The sequence below is a fragment of the Rhinolophus sinicus genome, linkage group LG07 (genome assembly GCF_036562045.2).
Source record: "Rhinolophus sinicus isolate RSC01 linkage group LG07, ASM3656204v1, whole genome shotgun sequence".
In the NCBI taxonomy this organism is placed as follows: Eukaryota; Metazoa; Chordata; class Mammalia; order Chiroptera; family Rhinolophidae; genus Rhinolophus; species Rhinolophus sinicus.
In genome coordinates this window covers 7,236,612-7,256,054 of record NC_133757.1, presented here as the reverse complement: position 1 = coordinate 7,256,054, position 19,443 = coordinate 7,236,612, and the positions used below count along the sequence as shown (strand labels likewise).

Genomic DNA, 19,443 nt, shown 5'->3' with positions numbered 1-19,443 from the left:
TCCGCACGCCTCTTCCACAGCTCCTTCTGCTCCCAGCATTCTCATCTTCACCTACACACTCCTGCATGGCCAAGGACCTTGCTATGGCCCTGGTACCTGCCAGGAGAAGAGTCCAGTGTTACCCAGGGGAGAGGATCTCCCTGTGGAAACCCCACGCCCTCAGAGCCCTTAGTGCTCCAGGCTCCGGGGCATATAAACGTCTGGACAGTGTGCCCTCAGATGTTAGCACATGCCAAGGTTTGGAAACTGATTCCAAGCCTTTGAAAAACCCAAATGGAAGGTGTCCATATTTCAGAGTCTCAAAGAGAAGGCTCCATGTAATATTAGGTTGGTGTGAAAGTAATTGCAGTTTTTGAGTTGTAACCTTTTAAACCACAATTACTTTTGCACCAACCTAATAAAATTGAAATAGAATTTACCACGAGGAAAAGTTTCTCTCATTTGGAGACATCGTATTTCCCTTTTTGCCTAGGCTGCTGTGAAGCTTCCGTCTAAACTTCATTTTCAAACGTTATCTTTTCATCCAAGCATCTAACACAATGATATCCCTACCTGGTAAATTGCTTACATGCCTTCTTTTTATTTTCTACTCTCGCTCTCCTTATATTGCAATATAATATTACAAGCTGTTTGCCCCAAGTCCCAAAGTGGGTAATACACAAATGTAGGTACATTTATAACTAAACACAACAAAAATACCAGAGGCAGAGAGGGTTATTTTCCATATTGCATTTATTCAAAAGTACACAAATAGGTTATGTCGTAAATAATATAATGTAAACCCTGTCAAACTTGACTGGAATAAGAAAACATTCTACTAAGAAAGAACTATTGCCCATGAGGACATCTGTGCCCACCCAAGTCAGAATCCTTCATTTCCATCACAGAAGCACGGTGGCAGAGGATCAAAGTTAGCATACAAGTTACATTCGTCACAGTACTGGAGGTTGGGATATGGCCCAGTGGTGATGGGTGTGGCTGCGGTGACCTTGTCCTGCGTGACCATGGCTGGATTATATTTTAAGGCCAAACAAACAGGTGCCTTTGGAGCTCTTAAGAAAAGACAGACACAACACAAGGGATTATACTTTTTCTTCTGAGTCCACTTGTTACATGGTCAGGGGTCTCTGGGGAGTTTAGGGCTGGAGCCAATCACACATGTGACACCAGCCTGACATGGAAGCTCTCTGGCCCAGTCTCCAGTTCCTGCCTAATTTCTTCCCCTCCTAAGATTGCTAGAAATGTGGAATCACATTTCAGGAATAAGGGAGAGTGAACTGCAAGTGTGGATCACTCGGCTGATCGCTGCAGCCCCCCTGAGTGCAGAGCATGATGGGAAGGTGCCACAGCCGGCATCCCCCCGGTTCTGGAATCTCCCTTCTAGCTCACAAGTTCCTTGAATGGAAACACCACTACTGACAACTAATCTCTCCCATGTTTGAAGGGTCCTCTCCCCCAAATTTAATTATCACTTATCTGATCTATACTTCCTTGTCAGACATCCCCCAGAATCTTCACACAGCTCAGCTCCCCATAACCCTACAGGCCACCTCACTGTCCCTGAGGCTGCGAGGCCATGGGCAATGAATGCGAGGACACCCCGAGAGCTCCCAGGACAAGCAAGAGGAAATCAATTCAGTGCATCTTCTGAGCGAACGTGAGGCAGAGACTCATTCACACAGCCTCCCCCACCGTCCTCGGTGCCTGGGACTGGGGTGGGGGTGGGGGGGGCAGTCAGTGTGCTGAGCTGGGCAGCTGAGGGTAAACTCCATGACGTGACAGCCGAGCAGCGCTGACACACACAAGCCACGCCAGAGGGGAAGAAGCCAAGATGCTATACTCACCTGCCTCCACCTGTTACAACCTGCCCGCTGTTCCTGACCTCCCCCAGGATGTGGCCCCAGGGCAAGGAAAGACCCCGCTCAAGCAGAGAGCCCTGGGGTCCCATTGGAAGGGCTCCAAGGGGTTCACTCTTATGTCACTCACCTCAATGTGTTGGCCAATTTGCAGAAAAGATAAAGGAAACAGCACATGAGCACAAAAGCAGCGATCAGTAAGGAGCCCCCAATGGCAATCATAACCTGAGTGTCAACCTTCTCGATCATGGTCAAAGCCAAGCGGGCACCTGGGCAGAGCGGGCAGGCAGGCACGAATATATTCACTGATAGAGTCAGGACTGACCCCTGGCTGTTCATCAAATTTATATTTTATGGGAATCACCAAGCAAATAACATCTTTTCCAAAATGTTATGCTGCACCACACTGAGAAAATGCAAACTCATTTTGTTAAGTAATATGTTTTAAGGAAAAAAGTTTAATTCTCCATGACAACTGTCATGCCATCTCATGATTTACAAGATTCCAGGCACCCTTGACCCTCATTCTCTCTCTAGGATACCATAGGCCTTTCTGCTATTTTTCCTCTTAAATCTTCCCAGGAAATCCAGTATGTCTGGAATAAGCAAGTTGTTTAATCTAATACCCTGAAACTGGGGAGCCATGAGCCAGGAAAGAAATATAAACAATGTGACTGCTAAGCATACTTACTACACTTAAACCATCCAGATCTGGATGAAGGCCAACTATAAAATAAGTTTTCAATTAAAAAAATAAATTTAGGAAGCAGGGTATATTATCAAACCTGTAATTTGAGAAAGAGGGATCTGATCATCTGTCCTAGGAGGAATTCCAAGGATCCAAGGTCGAAGAGCTTGCTTTAGAAGCACAGCCACTATCCAGCTCCAACGTCTATGTCACAGGCTTTGTGACATCAGCTCTCTGGGTACCAGCTCTCTGTCACGGAGTTCTGAATTCTCTTCCATGTGTAGTTATATTTTTAATCCCCATGAAATAGAAATACTATTTTGAGTCACTTAATTCTAAGTCTTCACCTTTTCAGGTCTTATTTCCCTCATATTAATTTTCAGCATTTGACTGCTAATCAAAAGCAAGGTTAAGATTTCAATTTCAAAATTAAAACAACAGAAATGTGGGTAGGTTAAAAATACTCTTACACTGAAAAGTTCATTTATAGAAGACTGGGTAGAATTTATGTTTTAGCTACACAATGAAATAATATGGAGCCATTTACTAGGCTTCAAGCATATGCGCATTGATTTTGGAAGATTTTCACACTTTACTGTGTTAATAAACAAAATTAACAGTAAATTTGAAGATTTATGGGCTTTATTAAACAATTCATGAATTGGGCAGCATCTCATCTAGCAAGGAAGCAGGGAGAGACTCTGAGGAGTTACACTAGATGGGAGGCTTTTCATAAAAATGAATGAAATTTTGCCATTTGTGACAACATGAGGATGGACCTGGAGGGTATTATGCTAAATGAAATAAGACAGAGAAAGACAAATGCCACCTGATTTCACTTATCGGTAGAATATAAGAATGAAAAAACAAAATAAGTGAACAAACAAAATGGAAACAAACTCATAGATACAGAGAACTGATGGTGGCCAGATGGGAGGGGTGTCATGCAGATGAAGAAGATGAGAGATGGAGAGGTACAAATTTCCAGTTACAAAAATAGCCACAGGGATGTAAAGTACAGCACAGGAATATACTCAATCATATAATAATTACATATGGTGCCAGATGGGTACTAGACTTATGGTGATCACTTTGTAAAGTATGCAAATGTCTAATCACTGTTGTACACCTGAAACTAACAAAATATTGTATATGTCATGCAGGGTCTCAGCTCCCGCTCCCCGCACAAGAACACAGGACATGGTGAAGCCAAAAAGGAACACCCACGGAGCCATAGGTAGGGGAGTCATAGCACTATATTCTCGCTGGCGGCTGGTAGAGACACAAAAGCAAATATCTGCCAGTACCCCAACAGGGGGGTCTTCCTACACCCCAGTCTCGCTGGCAGCCAGGCAAGACACAGGAAGTAGGATCCGCACGATCTGCAATCCGCCATCCACTTCTCTGACAACCAACCAATCCCCTAGCGTAACCATGGCAGTTATATCAGTGGCCAATGGCTCACTGGTTACAGCTGATGGCCAACTAGTCACAGCTGATGGCCATCTACTACCCAAATCAGCACCTTTCCACGTGAGGCTGAGAGCCAGGAAACTGCTCTCTGGGACTCTGTCCCCACAGTACGTCAACTATAATTGAAAAATAGATTTAGGGGGGAAAATGGAAGGTTTTTATAGAAAGGCAGGGGGGACAAGGAAGTCATCGACAAGAGAAAAATGAACGTTCATTGCAGAAAAGAATTCAGGTGACCATGCTTCCACACTGGCTGAACCGTAGTGTTTCCATTGGCTGGGCTTGTCTCTGGACAAAAGGAAAATCTTCCTTCCTCCTGCTGGAATGGTGAGTAGCTACACTTCCTGTTGGAATCTGTAACTGACATCTTTCTGTTTGGGGTGATTGAAGAGGAATCGTAGGGCATGAGAACTCCCTTCCTGACTTCAATTTTAGTTGAAGTTTCCTTTACGAATTTTCACAATAGTTAAGAGGATTACAAAAATGAAAATTGACTAGGATACCTGTTCTAGTCAGGTGTGTTTGATTTAAGGTACTCATACCCAGCCAATCTAATAACATTAAATGAGTAGACTCCAGATGAACACAAGATGGCTTACATGTGTTTTCTTCTGCTCCTCCCTGTGAAATAAATTTAGTAATCCCGGGAAGAAAGGAAGGAAAAAAAAAAAGCAAAGGTCTAACAAAAGAGAACTCTGAAAGTTGGAAAGAGGAAAGCAAACTGGTTAGGGACCCCAGGCCTGGATGAGTAACATAGCAGCAGGACGGAAGGAGGTGGCCCAGGCCTGGTGTTCTCCAACTCTGAATCTAGCAACAGACGATGGCTCCAGTGGGTTTATCCCCTTTGGATTTAATGTGAGTCCTGCTGACAAGCCCAGACTAGCCAAGCAACAGTGGCAAGGTGGATCATGTGGGAGCCTCACTGACAATAAGTGACAAGGGGAAGGGCTCTTGCTGGTCCTGAGACGTCTTCTCCACTGAGAGATAGTGGGGTGGCCAGCGGGAAGCCCAAAGGGGATCCCATTATAACAAGCATCTTTGTTCCCAAGGACCAGAGATTCCCTTCTTCCACCTAGACACATAGGTGGGCCTACCCTGGGAAATCTCTTTCTGCTTCTTCAGGTAGCACTAGTGGGAACCTGGGGGCCCCAGTGGCACCAGAGAAGCTAAGCAGATCAAAACAGAACAGTAAAGCCTTTGAATATTAAGTTGTCCTTGGAACCTCATCCCACAAAAGTAGGCCAGGATCTGCATGCTAACCCTAAGTGGGTGGCTACATGATAAAAGATTTAAATAGGACTTAGAGTCTCCTAATATAATAGTCAAGACATCCAGGATTCAACGGAAAGACACCTGTCAGAACAAGAACCAGAGAAATAATACCTGAACAAGAAAAGATCACGTATGAATTGATGCCAACAGCAAGATGAATTAAACATTGAACTTTCCAAAAAGGATTTAGAACAGCCATCATAAAATGTCTTCAACAATCAATAACAAATTTTCTCGAAACAACAAAATATAGAAATATCAGCAAAGAAACGGAAGTTATAACAAAAGACCCAAATGGAAATTAGAGAACTGAAAAGTACATTAACAAATTAAACAGAAACAAAAAACCTCACTGGACAGGCTCAAGAGCAGAAGGAGAGGACAGAACTGAATCTGTGAACTTAAGGACAGAACAATAGAATTTACCCAATCTGAACAAAAATGAGCAACACCTCAGGAACCTGTGGGACTATAACAAAAGAGCAACATTTATGCCATTAGAGTTTTAGAATGAAGGAGAAAAAAAATGGAGCTGAAAGAGTTTTTGAAGAAATAATAGCTAAAAACTTCTCAAATTTGGCAAAAGACACAAACTGACAGATTCAAGAAGCTGATAAAACTCCAAGCAGTATAAACCCAAGATTATCGATGCAAGACACATTCTAATAATTAAACTTCTGAAAGTTAAAGACATAGAAACAAACTTGAGAGCAGACAGGAGAAATAACACATTATCTATAAGGGAACACCAATTCAACAGCCAATGAACATTTCATCTGCAATCATGGAGGCAAGAAGGAAGTAGCACATGACATTTTTCAGAATTTGAACTGTCAACTTCAAATTCTATATCCAGCAAAACGATCCTTCAGGAGTGAAAAGGATAAAAGACTTTCTCACATAAAGAAAAACTAAAAGAATTTGTTCTAAACAGATCTAGCCTGTAAAGAATGGTTAAAATAATAATAATAAAGTGAAAATAGCTGACAAAGGTGATGGCGGTGGGGAGGAGTTTAGCTACGATGGTCAAGGAAGGCCTTTGTGAGTAAGTGACATTTCAGCAGAGGTCTGGAAAAAGGAAGGGAACAAAATGAGGAGGTGTTTTCTAGGCAAAAAAAAATTTAACAACAGAACCCTGAGGCTGCAATGGGTTTGATGTTCAAGGAACAATAAAAGGGCCATTGTGGCTGGAGTGAGATGCATGAAGGGGGTCAGTTGGGGTTTTGGGAAGTAACCCATGTAATCTGGCTGCAGAGCCTGTGCTTTGAAACATGAACCAGCATTCTCACACTGAGCATGCGTCCATGTCAACTGGAGGGCTTCATGAAACACTGGTCCCCCACCCAGAGTTTCTGCTTCATTATGTCTGAGGTGGGGCCTGTGTATTTGCATTTCAAAAGAAGAGTTCCCAGGTGATACTGATGCTGCTGGCTCGTGAGTCAGACTGAAGAACCACAGCTCAATATGCAGTCATGTGTCCCATAAGGACGTTTTTCAGTTAACGAGGCTCTGCATACACTACAGTGGTCCCATAAGGTTATATTGGAGCTGAAAAATTCCTGTCACCTAATGACATCATAAGCATCATAATGTCACAGCACACACGGTACGCACTTGTGGTGATGCTGGTGTAAACAAACGCACTGCACTGCCAGTTGTATGGAGTACAGCACATGCAATTATGGGCAGTACACAATACTTGATAACAACTATTGTTACTGGTTCTGTATCCACTTTTTGTTGTTACTAAACTTTTTATTGTTCTCTTAGAGTGTACTCTTTCTACTCATAAAACAAAAAGTTTGCTGTAAAACAGTACACTGTGTGACTCTGGCAGCGGCCTCATGCATGTTTACCGTGTCTCTTGATTGCATCATTTTCTCTTGTGCCTCATTTAATCTTGTGTTGCTTTGCCCAGTAACATGCAGTACAGGTGGTAGCCCAGGAACACTAGGCTGACCCGTACAGCCTAGGTGTGTATCAGGCTAGACCATCTAGGTTTATGTAAGTGCACTTGGTGCTGTTCACACCCGATGAAATCGCCTAATTGCTGGGTTATGATAACTCTGTTTAATCTTTGAGAAACTGCCAAACCCTTTTCCCAGTAGCTGTCCCATGTTACATTCAAGAGCAGTGTTGAAGGATTCCAATTTCTCCACATCCTTGCCAACACTTGTTATTTTCTGCTTTTGATTCTAGTTTTTGTTTCACATCCTAATGGGAGTGAAGTGGTGTCTCACTGTGGTTTTGATTTGCATTTTTCTGATCACTACTGATGTTCACTATCTCTTTTATTGGCCATTTATGTCTTTTTGGAGAAATATCAATTTTGATTCTTTGTCCATTTTTAATTGGGTTGTCTTTTAATTATTGAGTTGTAAGAATTCTTTACATAGTCTAGATATTAAGCTTCTTTTCAAAACCATCTTGCTTCAGGCCCTAATATTAGGTTGGTGCAAAAGTAATTGTGGTTTTTGCAATTATTTTTAACCTTTTAAACCATAATTACTATTGCATCAACCTAATATTAACTTTATTCTTTTAACACCAGATGTAGATAAATCATAAATACTTTCTCCCCAAGAGCCCCAAGAAGGGAAATCAATTGCTAGTGGCTTACTTGGGAGTGAGCTAAATACCATTCACAATGACCAGCCTGCTGGTATGATACTCCATGTGAGGATAGGTCCCCAGGCCCTGGTGGGGAGGGGAGGGACTGCCGACTCTACTTAGTGCCAACTGTGGTCCCTCTACTTAGTGCCAACTGTGGTCTCCACCAGGAAATTCCAGATGCAGAGCCAGTCTGGGAGGCGCCAGCCTGTCAGAGACCCACCGTGCCCTGGTCCTGCAACTCACTGCCAATGAGGACTGTACCTGGACACTAGAAAGACCAGAAAACAAGAGCATCAGAATCATCTTTTCCCACGTCCAGTAAGTAGAGACTTCCGTTCCTACTGAGCATGGTCGAACTCTCTGGCAACACGAGGGAGTCTCCGTGGAGAGAAGTCGGCTGCTCCTCTAGGTGGCAGTAACACGCACGGCCCAAGGATAGTGGGAAATGCACATTTCACTCTTCCTGGACACGTCCCGTGTGCCAGGCCTGTGCCAGGTCCTCATGTTCAGAGTATTATGAACCACACGCCGTGGTATGAAGTCGGAGTGACAATCCCACTTCCCAGTCCAGAAAACTGAAATCAAGACAAGTGAAAGCACTTCTCCAAAGTTACACAGCAGGTAACTGAGGCGGTAGAAAAGTCCAGTGTCTCTACCCATGTGTCTCTTCCTCTAAGTCATCTTGGAAATGTGTCCTCTCAGGGCCTTTGGAGAGACCCTGTCAGAATGGGCAGAAAACATCACCCTGGGCTGCCCTTCCAGGGCAGGACGTGGGGCTGCATGACGAAGTGGTGATGTCAGGAAAGGAAGGGGCAACCAGGAAGATGCTAAGTGTGCTTGACCTTCGTAGAGGTGACCCTTTAAGACAAATTGCTTCACCTTTCACCAGCTTTGGATTTCAAATGACAAAGGGGACCAAGTCTAAACAAGAAGGTTCTACACCAAATAGTCATGGGGACAGGAGAGATGCAAACAGAATTATGCCACCATCAACACTGACTCAAGAACATTTCATCACCCCCAAATCTCTGTCCCCATTAACAGTTATGGTTGCATAATTTCTTCATATGAGACGTTGGCAAAGCAGCTTAACTCCCTGAGCCATTTTCGATGGCTGTTATGGACGCGTGGTGTGTAGTCTGATTTTTAAGGAGGTGTGTGTAGGTGGCGGGGGAGGCGGGTTCTTGGAGACGATGAGATGAAAACAGAAGTGCCAAAACTTGGTAAACTGTGATAAAAATATGAAAAATCGATATTCTGTGTAACCCCCTTTGCTGGTGGCTGTTTATCGACAGGTGTGTTCTGTTCACAGGCTTGATCCAGAGGGAAGTTGTGAAAGTGAAAACATTCAAGTTTCTGATGGAAAGTCTACCAAGGAGACTCTGCTAGGGAAAGTCTGCAGCAAAAATGACTATGTTCCTGTATTTGAATCATCATCCAATATGCTGACGTTTCAAATAGTCACCGACTCTGCCAGAATTCAAAGAACTGTCTTCATCTTCTACTATTTCTTCACTCCCGGCACCGGTGAGTTCTCATTTATTCGTCCTATGCACACAGCGCCTGTGAGCGTGGAAGGTTCACACTGTCCTGCCTGCGTTGTAACCTTGAGTCTGAGTCTATTCCGTCTGAGACATGTCTGTTCATGAGAGCAGTGGTCTTGACCTTGTGTGTGTGAGATCACCTGGAGAGCTTGTGAAATCAGGTTCCTGGGCCCCATCACAGAGGTCCTGATCCGTGGGTGCTGGAGCGGTGCCCATGAATGTGCCTTTCTAACCAGCTCCCAGAGGAGGCAGAGGGGGGGCGGATCAGATGGCTACTGATGAGGTGTACTGTGTTAGGGACCCCAGCAGACTCTCCACGTTCAGCCTGTTTCATGATAACCCTGAGGTCTTCTGAAACGCCTCTTCAGGGCCCGCTCCTCCCTCTGGTCTGATTCCTCAGATCGGGCTTGGGGTTTTCGTGTCTTCACGTTGCACAAGTCTCCGGGTGATTCTTGAGAATCGGGGAGCACACGCTGAGAATCTCTGGCCTCACACTGAATCTCAGATTGTCAGGAAGTCAGAGGCTACAACTACGTGGTTCTGCGTTCACAGCGCCTGGGTTGCATCGCCACCCAAAGCAGGGTGCCCAGCAGTACTGGGAGTGCTTCAGGAGCAAAGCTCCACGTGGTTTCCTTCCCAAGGCCCAGAGCTGATGACGTCACTCACCCTCCTGCTTAAACCACCGACCCCATGGTGGTAACAAACCTCCGGAGTGGAGCAGTCATGGTTTTCCCCAGCTGGACCGGGGCACCTTTTCAGGCCTCACCTCTAGCCACTATCTGACACGTATGCTGTGTTTTAGGCAGTCTAAACCATTGTACACCCCTCCTGACATGAACCTTCAGTCTGGTTTCTTCATGTTTCACTTGTCCAGCTGTTTGCTCACCCACAGGGGACGGGGGAACCACGGGCGGCTGGTGAAGTCTGCATCAGAGCTGAGCTTGGAACAATAGCGTGACTAGGGTAGGGAGAGGTGGGCATCAGTGGAGGAGGACTCACGTCTGCTGGAACCAACAGCCTAAGGGGACGTAGGAAGAAAGGACAGGCCGGAAAGGATGGTCACGTGGGAGTTGCCAAGGAGCCTGGGAAGCAGGGCTGGGCGTCGGTGAGGAGTTAAGCTCTGAAGCCACACGTTAAGATGAGTGACATGGCAGCAGCATGGAAACTCACTCTCTGACCCAAAGTCTGAAAACGGAATAATGAAAGAGGAATTCAAACTTCAGTTTGCCACCAATGGGAAAGAGGGAGAAGAAAAACTACACTCAAAGGGGACTCAATGTGGAAATTAAACTACATAACCTGTACTGTGAATTAATTTCTTGATCACCACACATCCCTTGCAGGTACTTCAAAATGCTACTTCAAAGTGGTAACCTCGTCACCTCTGAAGGGACTTTGCTAGTACTAATTTCCCAAGTTTATTGGAGGGGCACATACAAGTGGAGAAGCATTACAAGAAAAGAAACACTACAGAGAGATTTTGTAAGTACTTGTGGTCCAATTCTCCTGTTTCAGCCAATTCGGGCAGTATTTTCTTGGGAAATAATAATTTTAATAATACAATTATATACATAAACATATATAAGCATATAGCAATTTATAAATATAAGAAAATCGATACCTATGAAATTCTAATACACAAGATGTAGTTTAGGTCTTCATTAACTTAGAAAAATTAAGAAAGATCGGGAATTAAATCTCATCTGAATTATTTGTAGTACTATAATCATGAATATTGTATTTATTTTAATCTCTTCATAAAACATAGCTTATGTGTTCTCATTATAACTATACTGGAGCAATTTGTGAGTCAAAGAACAGGCCACAACTACAGAAGCTGTACAACCGTTCCCAAAGGGTTCAGCTTTGAGTGACACACATTTTTCCTGAGTGCTGAGAGAAATGCTACCTCATGGCTACAGGTTAGGAATAAATTAGGAAGCTCCTGATAGAAGTGATGTACAGGTCCCCATGTCACTGAGGTCAGAACGATTCATAAATGAACAAATATTATATTTACTAATCCTCACATTAAAGAACTAAATTTACCAAAATATTAAATGAGTGGAAAACATCCTTTCTCATCTTAAAACAAATATTAGACAAAAAGAAAGTATTTCTATTTATTTAAGACAAGTAGTTCTCAGAGTGGACACATTTATTTTTAGAGCAAATATATCAACATACATATGATACTTATAATTTCTGAAAGTTAAGTCTGCCGGTGAGAACAGCCCTCTCCTTGAGTCCCAGGCCTTACTCCTTCCACGCAGAGCCTCAGCACTTCACATGTAAACACCACAAAAGGACTCTGGGAAGGAGAACCTGTATCAGCTCAGAAAAGAAGAGCTCCTTATACTTTCTGGGTTAATTGATGTAAAATAAGATGACTTCTCTCATTTGGCATCACTCAATCTAAAGTGATAATCCTATCAGACAGGCCACTTCTGACTTTCACTTTGCTATCAGTAGCTACAATGTGATAGGACATAAAAGTCATGGCCCCAATGTAAACTCATTTTACACACGACAAACATCACACGTAATTTTTTATCGAAATAAACAATATGAAATGCAATTTGGTGATCTGAAATTAAAGGTTGCAATCTTAAGTACCCAGTTTTCCAAGAACAATGTAAGACAAAGAAAAAAAAAATCAAATACTCTAAGCATTTTTTCCATACCACTTATACATAAGATCTTTCTAGAAATTAAACCAGTACTTCAATCGAACACATATACAATACGCACTAATGAACTGTATTAGAAATCCTTAAAAAAAATTTAAACAACACAATAGTATATGTAAATTTCTTATAAAAGTGAACAATATTGCAAACAAAAATAATTTACGACCTGTTCACGTTAACTCTTAGTGTACAGTACTGGATTTACAGTAACAAGTACAGTTAAAATGAACACTGAGGTCACTTTATGGAAGATGACGATCCTCAAATGACATTAAATACTTGCTTTGAATGCTTAGGGTCTTGGCTTTGTAATAAATAGGTAATAAATATCTGCAGTACATTGTACATGTTGAGCACTTATCGCTCTCCATTTGAAAGTCTCTCTCCGGAGTCGTAACGTCTTAGAGGCGTCCCAGGGGGTGGGGAGTTGGGATTTTGCAGCAAGTCCATTAACAAAGCGATCTTATTATCAATGTGCTCCTGGAGTTTATAGATTCGCTGGTCGATGTGGTCCATAAGTTTCTTTTCCATCAGTTCCACATTTTTAGAAAGAATCTTTTCCAAGTAGGAGCAAACGGGTGGCTCTCCCATTCTAAAGATAAATTGAAAGATAATAATTATCCCTGATATTATAACAAAACAACCAAAGCATACAACAAGCAGCCACCTACATGCTGAAATCTGTCTCCATAACTGTGCTCTCTCCTTACAATGTATTTCCAGGTTCTAAAATACATACACAACAGACAACCACAATCCTGAAGGCCCAAAGCATTATTTCTTTAATTCTTTAAACATGTAGACAGACAATTGAAATGAGAATATAAAAATGATGACAGAATTTCTACCCTCAAACAACAAGTCTTTAGAAGGGATCTTTTTGATTTTGAGCTCAAAATCAAACCTGATCTTGCCAAAAAAATTTTAAGGTCTCCATGTATGACTTCCAAATGCCACCTGAACAATTTAAACAGTTTTGTCTTTTTTCACCCGCACAACCTTACTAAAGTACAGGGAAGATCTTTTCCAACCTAATATGAAAAATATTCATATTTTTCTGTAATGGGCAAATTAAAACCAAAATAATAAAAAGCATACCATTTTCTGGAGTTCACTGTGAATGAACAGTAGGACATTATTTCAGAGCATGGTCCACAAAACCCTGGAATTTCCATGACTTTTTCAGGAGTTCCATGAGGTCAAAGTATTTTTATAGTAACACTAACACATTATGTGACGTTTTCATCCTCATATTCTCATGAATGTACAGTGACATATTCTAGAAGCTACACAAAGTGTAATGTCATTGCTGAAGACTAATATAGAATGTGTGATTGTCTATTCTTCTGACTCCTAGAATTTGCTAGGGTAGTAGGTTAGGGTATAAAATATTTTTTCAGAGATTAACTCAGTTTGTTTTCAGTACATTTACTGTGGTGTAGTAGCTATTGATTACATATGTTATAATGCAACATATAGGAGAATCAACCAAAAACTCACATAGATTGGCACAACTTTAAAACAATACAATTCTCACTAACATGTTTTTAGAAAAATATATTTTTCATAAAATTATGTTACTATATAATGGCTGTACTGTCACTTTAAAACAAATAAATATTTTTATATAGCCTACATAAGCAAAGGTTCTTTAGAGCCCTCAATTATTTTTAAGAGTGTAAAGACCAAAAAGTTTGAGAACCACTACTCTAGAATACATGAAAGAGTTGTTTTTTTTTAATACTTTATGTTCAAATAAGTATAGAGTCACAGGAAGATGTAAAGATTTTCCCATTTAGCACATCTAAATCACATTTCTTTTAGGTACTTACGCCACACCACCAACGCCTTCACCAGGCTTGGTGAGGTTTTCCGGAAGCTCAGTGTTATGTCCCACACGGAGATGGTTAACTTGACTACACAAATTCTGGAGAAAGGGCAGCAACTCAGACTTAGGTATACTTGAATTGTCAGTTGCTTTCTTTGGTAAGAAAGAAGATACTGCAGTTTTAAGATCATTCTCAAGAAGAGAATGGTTTTGTGGCACAATTTTACACGCTTCGAGGTTTGTACTACTCCCTCCACCAGGTGGCTGTGTACTTTTATCCATGGAAGCTTTTAAGTCTTCAGCCACGTTTCCAGATGGCAGTCTGGTTCTAAAAGGAAACGGTGTGGCAGACGACTTGCCAACGGCTCCTGATGTAGCTGATGAATTTAGGTCCACCATACACTGGTATCCGGTATTGCCCAAGACCGACTGAAGCTGCTCTCCAAAGGCAACACGATTCTAAGCAAGGGAAACAAGTAAGTGTTACTATTAATACTAATGACAGCTAACTTAGGAGTTAGGCAATGTGCGTTCTTCCATTTGAGCCTCAAAACATCCATACGAAGCAAGCTACAGTTACCATTCAATATAAAGTTGAGGAGACCAAGGTTAAAGGTAACTGGGCCAACAAGGTAACACCACTAGCGAGTGGCAGAACCGGGACACGAACCGGGCCACCTAAGTCCAGAGTCAGGGCTTTTAATCATTTGACTGTACTCTTTCCTACAGAAAATATTAAAATACATACATACATAGTAAAATTGCATTGGAATATTTTAACATTTCTACTAAGCCCTCTTTAACTGGTCGTAACAAAACATAGTCCCCTCAACTGAGTCACAATAATTGATAATTTTCATAGAGTTAAATATCATCCGTCAACTTTCACATTTGGTAAACCAAAGTCTGTAACACAAATATTTTGTAAGAGGGGAGGTCTACAAAATGTCATTTTCACAACAGTAAAATAAAGGTAACAGTTAAATCAATAAAAATTCCCGGAAAAATTTAAGTCACTACATGTCCTTATGAAAAGCCATCATTTTTTGACATTTTTAACAGTATCTGGAAAGAAATGCAGTCCTACATACCTGCTGCTGAAACCTAACCATACTCATCAGTTGCTGAGCTCCAGGTGATAACTTGGACCCCATGGACTCCATGATGGTTTGGACTCTCCCGAGGTCTATCCTTGACCCTAGAGCAGGAGAGCTTGTTGAAGAATTTGCTGACACTGGTCTCACATGTACCACAACTTTACTGATGAACACACACTGCTTTTCACCAAAGGAGAGCAACTATTATAAAACAAAAGTTCAGGAAGTAATAATATTAAACAAGAATCACATTTGAGGTCACTTCTTGTTATTATTTAAGAGTGAAGAATTCAAGAATCTAAAAATTAACTTCAAGTACATTTTAAAATTTCACTAGTCATGGTGTGAAAAACTGCTCAAAAGAACAATTTAAGTAAAAAAGTCCTTTTCAAAAAATTACATGTAAAATAACATTTTACTTATTTAGTTTAACAATTAAAGCTAAAGTATACCAATCTGACACCTTACCATACTGCAACTTGCTATAACATTTCATACAAAACAACGCTGTCCAGAGTCCATGCAGTGTTTGCTGAAGTACTAAATATAAGTCAGTATTTTAGAATTTAGAACTGTAAAGGAATGTCAGGATGATCTAACAGAGCTCAATAGTTTACATATAAAACAGAGGAGTTCAGGGTGATTTTCTAACTTATCAAAGGACACCCAGTTAGTATGTTGGGCTCTTAGCCTAACTCTTCTGGTTCCTATCCCAGTAGTTTTTCCAATGCTTTATGTGGCCTCACTTCGTCCATGCTTCTCAACCAAAACACATTCATGTGTGATATGGGACAACAAAACAGCTAGTGGAAAGGGAGCAGGGTTGAGAATCAGACAGACATGAGTTCAACGATGCCGCTGCTACTTCCGAACCTGTGTGATCCTGAGCACGTGACAAAACTTGAGTCAGGAGCAAAGTGACTTCCTATGGTTGTTATGATGATGACGTGTGTAAAAACGTCTAGTATCTACCACTGAGTAAGCGCTCAAAAATATGTACCTGTAACTATTATTTTTATTTCAACTTTCATAGACCATTGCCCCAAAAGAAGCCTTCATACAAACCCAAGATTTCCCTAAATGAAACAACTGCTCCATGTACTTCCAGAGACGTTACAAAAACATTCACCTTCAGAGACACACACACAAACCCATATATCACACAAAAACACAGGTGAATACAGATCCACGACCTAAAAACTCAGTGGCACCAAAAACATGACTGTCATCAACAATTAAGGAAACACCTCATTAAATTTATACAACCACATTCCAACCTCCATATTACCCCCTTTACATCTTTTTAATCTCCAAGACTTTCTCACTATCAAATGTAGTATATATTTGGCACACTGAATCGACTTATTATCTATCTGTCTTGCCCACTATAATATCAACAGGAGGGTTTCGGTGCAATTTATTTTATTACTGCTAATTCCTAAGTGCCTAATACAGTATCTCTCATCAATAAACACTCAAAATATTTCTTGAATAAACGAAATCACTTTAATGACTTTAGAAGCTATTGATCTGTATATACCTCTAAAACATCATGTTGGAATAATTAGTTCTGTGATCTATAAGTAATAATAAGCACAGAATCTCAGAGCTAAAAATAATCCAAGGATTTATTTTCTTCAGCCACCAATACTACCCATGACGTGGTTCCAAACAGGTGAAAAACTTGCCCAAGGCCATTCTGCTAGTCAGCAAACAGCTCATTTACTAGTCAGGGCTTATGATTTCCAATTCAGTACCCTTTCCCTAGGCTTTGATGACTTCACTAAAGTTTACTTTAACAATATTTTTCATGCTAAAGACACCCGTCCAAATCCCTTTAACTCTGTGGTACCCTTGTCTGAAACTTCTCTAATTGTGTTCTTTCTTGGTATTTTGAGACCAAAACTGCGTGTGGTTTTCTTGGCACCTAAGTTTTACATAAGAATAAAAAATACTTTTTAACTCAGTTTTCCAGGACTTAAAAGTACAACACTAATGTATGAACAAGACATGACATGACATTGCCAGAGCTAATTAGTGGTCAAATTTTAAAAGGAGAATGTTGATAATTTTTTAGAAAAGAATATTTTTTACATATTTACTAAGTATTTCTGAAATAAAACCAGGGACTACTTAGTTGGACTAATTGCACAACCAACCCAAGAGGAAATAAATATATATATAGTACAAAAACAATGTAGTTTTCAACTTAGTTAAAATTTAGTAACGACCTACCTTTATTTTACAAGCATGTGTGAAGGACTCCAATTTTAGATATTTTTTGTACAAAATAATCTTTTCATGTTCACTAAAAATAAAAGAAAGAATTGACTTTTTTTTTTTACTTTTATACATTATCACTTTTAATAAATGACATTCAAAAATAAAAGGTTTCCAGCACAACACTTATCCTGAGATTCAGTTTTCCTGGTGAGGCATAAATTGCTGTGGCTTCCTACTGAATTGCATTGGGTATACACACTACATCTGTCACTTACTAGCTATATGAGAGAAGTAAATTAGTTAAATGTATAATCATGTTTCACAGAGCATACTTTAAAGCTCAATAAACATCTACTATTTCCACATGTACAGTATATAACACAGTTCATAATTTGAGTTATATAAAAGAAAGATTAGGACAGAATCTTTGTAAGAAATCAGAAAAAAAATACAAAGTATATAATGGGTTAAATATGCTGGTACCACACAGTGTTGAGCTCACGCACTATTTGTTAAGGACTTCCTACAAGAAAATATGTTCAAAGTTCCAGAATGATTGAAAAATTAATTTTTGGGAAATAGACCCCTGTGAATTAAAGGAAACGAAGAAGAAACACTTTTCCAAACTTGATTCTAATAAAAGTCTTCCACTATCTAGCTATGCCCTTCTACCAACTTATCTCCCTTCTTTAGCTCTCAATTTCCACCTTCATGAAAACAATTAGGCTGATCTAGACTGTCTGTAACATCCGTAAAGGTCTAAGCTTCTATGCCTGCTGGCATGTGTTTTATCTTCTCTCCCCATAATGCATGACGCCAATGTCAGAGAATCAATAAATACTGCAAAAGCTGAGGGAAACAAAAATACTGATTCAGAAGAACACTGCCACACGGGTAAGTCACAAACCTGTCATCCAGAACATTACAAACGTTCTTGCCCCTGCTGGTTCCACAGTACTCCTCTCCTAAGTAGACTTCCATATTTCTTGCCGAACTTAAAACGCCAACAGAAACTATTTCTTCACCTCCATTAGGGTCACATCCCAGGTAAAGGAAGCAGGGGTTTCCATCTTGGCTATTCAGTCTCCTTTTCAAAATCACCAGATCCTGGCTGAAAAGAAAATTAAGACTGTGATACAGTACAGTTCTCCAAACACTGTTATTTACTTACCCATTTGATCCAATTCATTTACATTTATATTTGAAGTCTAGAGCTTTGCAACGCATCCAACAAATAAATGCTCAACACACAATTTATAAGGAAGTGATTTACACATAAGGTCTTTCTACTCTATTTTTCCTTTGACCTCGACATTCTAAGCGACTCTCTGTATTAGTTTCTCCAGTTAAATAAATACATTAACTGGACACCTAGTGTGAACAAAAGACCAGGTCAGAAGTGAAAGGCAGAATGGAATAAAAGACAAGTGTTATCGTATAAGAGGATGGAGATTCTCAACTGTCTGAATATTTTTTACACCTACATTGGTCGACAGGAGGCTTTTGTTTGGCGATAGAGAGGCGGGTTCTGATTTTGACGGGGCCTCAGCAGCAGACGTGACCGACACAGGCGCTGTGTTCGCAAGGCCGTCGCCAGGTCACCGGCTCCCAGTCCCCAGCGCCCGACACTCACGCACTCGCAGGTGCCGCCTTCGCGCAGGCCCGCCCTCCAGCCACCTGGGCCCTGCCCCTCGCCGACGCCGGCCCTGTTCCCCGCACAGACCTGTTATCAGCTCCGCTCCCGGATTCCGGCCCAGACCCTCTCCCTTCACGGCCCCTGCCTCCCCTCAGGCTCCCCCAGGAACGTAGCTGTCACCCAGTCTCCGCCGCCCAAACGCACCCCGGGGCAGGCGGCGCCAGCAGCTCCTCCGGGTCAGAGTCCCGGGCGCCGAGATCATCTCGGGCGACGTGGAGGCTCTGGGCCAGGGCCCCGCATGTGGCATCCCAGGAAGAGGCCAGCATCGGGTGGCGGGTCGATCGCGCGTCCTCAGTCCGGGTCTCCATTCGGCCGCCTGCAGGACAGGCCAGCCCCGGAACCTCTCTTCCAGCGCTGTTGTTTCCGCCCGGGCAGGGGGGAGGTCAGGAAGCAGTGCAACTTCCGGCTCGTCCTTCAAACCCTGGAACCACGGTTTCTCGTTCCCGTAGGGAGAGAATCAGGT

The 19,443-nt window shown here is 41.6% G+C and overlaps 1 protein-coding gene across 1 annotated transcript; it reads right to left on the bottom strand.

Annotated features, from left to right (window-relative positions):
• Nucleotides 1-11,544: 11,544 nt before the first annotated feature.
• LOC109436390 (ATPase PAAT) lies at nt 11,545-19,430 on the bottom strand. The gene is made up of 6 exons (XM_074338850.1): nt 19,125-19,430; nt 18,192-18,395; nt 17,297-17,369; nt 15,056-15,262; nt 13,969-14,423; nt 11,545-12,728 (listed from the first exon to the last, which is right to left on the bottom strand). Exons 1-6 carry the CDS (start codon nt 19,286-19,288, stop codon nt 12,494-12,496), a joined length of 1,338 nt encoding a protein of 445 aa, XP_074194951.1. The 5' UTR covers nt 19,289-19,430; the 3' UTR covers nt 11,545-12,493.
• Nucleotides 19,431-19,443: the final 13 nt, after the last annotated feature.

Coding starts and splice junctions, on each gene's coding strand:
- LOC109436390 (XM_074338850.1), bottom strand. CDS start 19,288: ATGGAGACCCGGACTGAGGACGCGCGATCGACCCGCCACCCGATGCTG. Junction 17,370..18,191: donor TGTAATGTTCTGGATGACAG/GTTTGTGACTTA, acceptor TTTTATTTTTAG/TGAACATGAAAAGATTATTT. Junction 14,424..15,055: donor TGGTTAGGTTTCAGCAGCAG/GTATGTAGGACT, acceptor TCCCTTGCTTAG/AATCGTGTTGCCTTTGGAGA.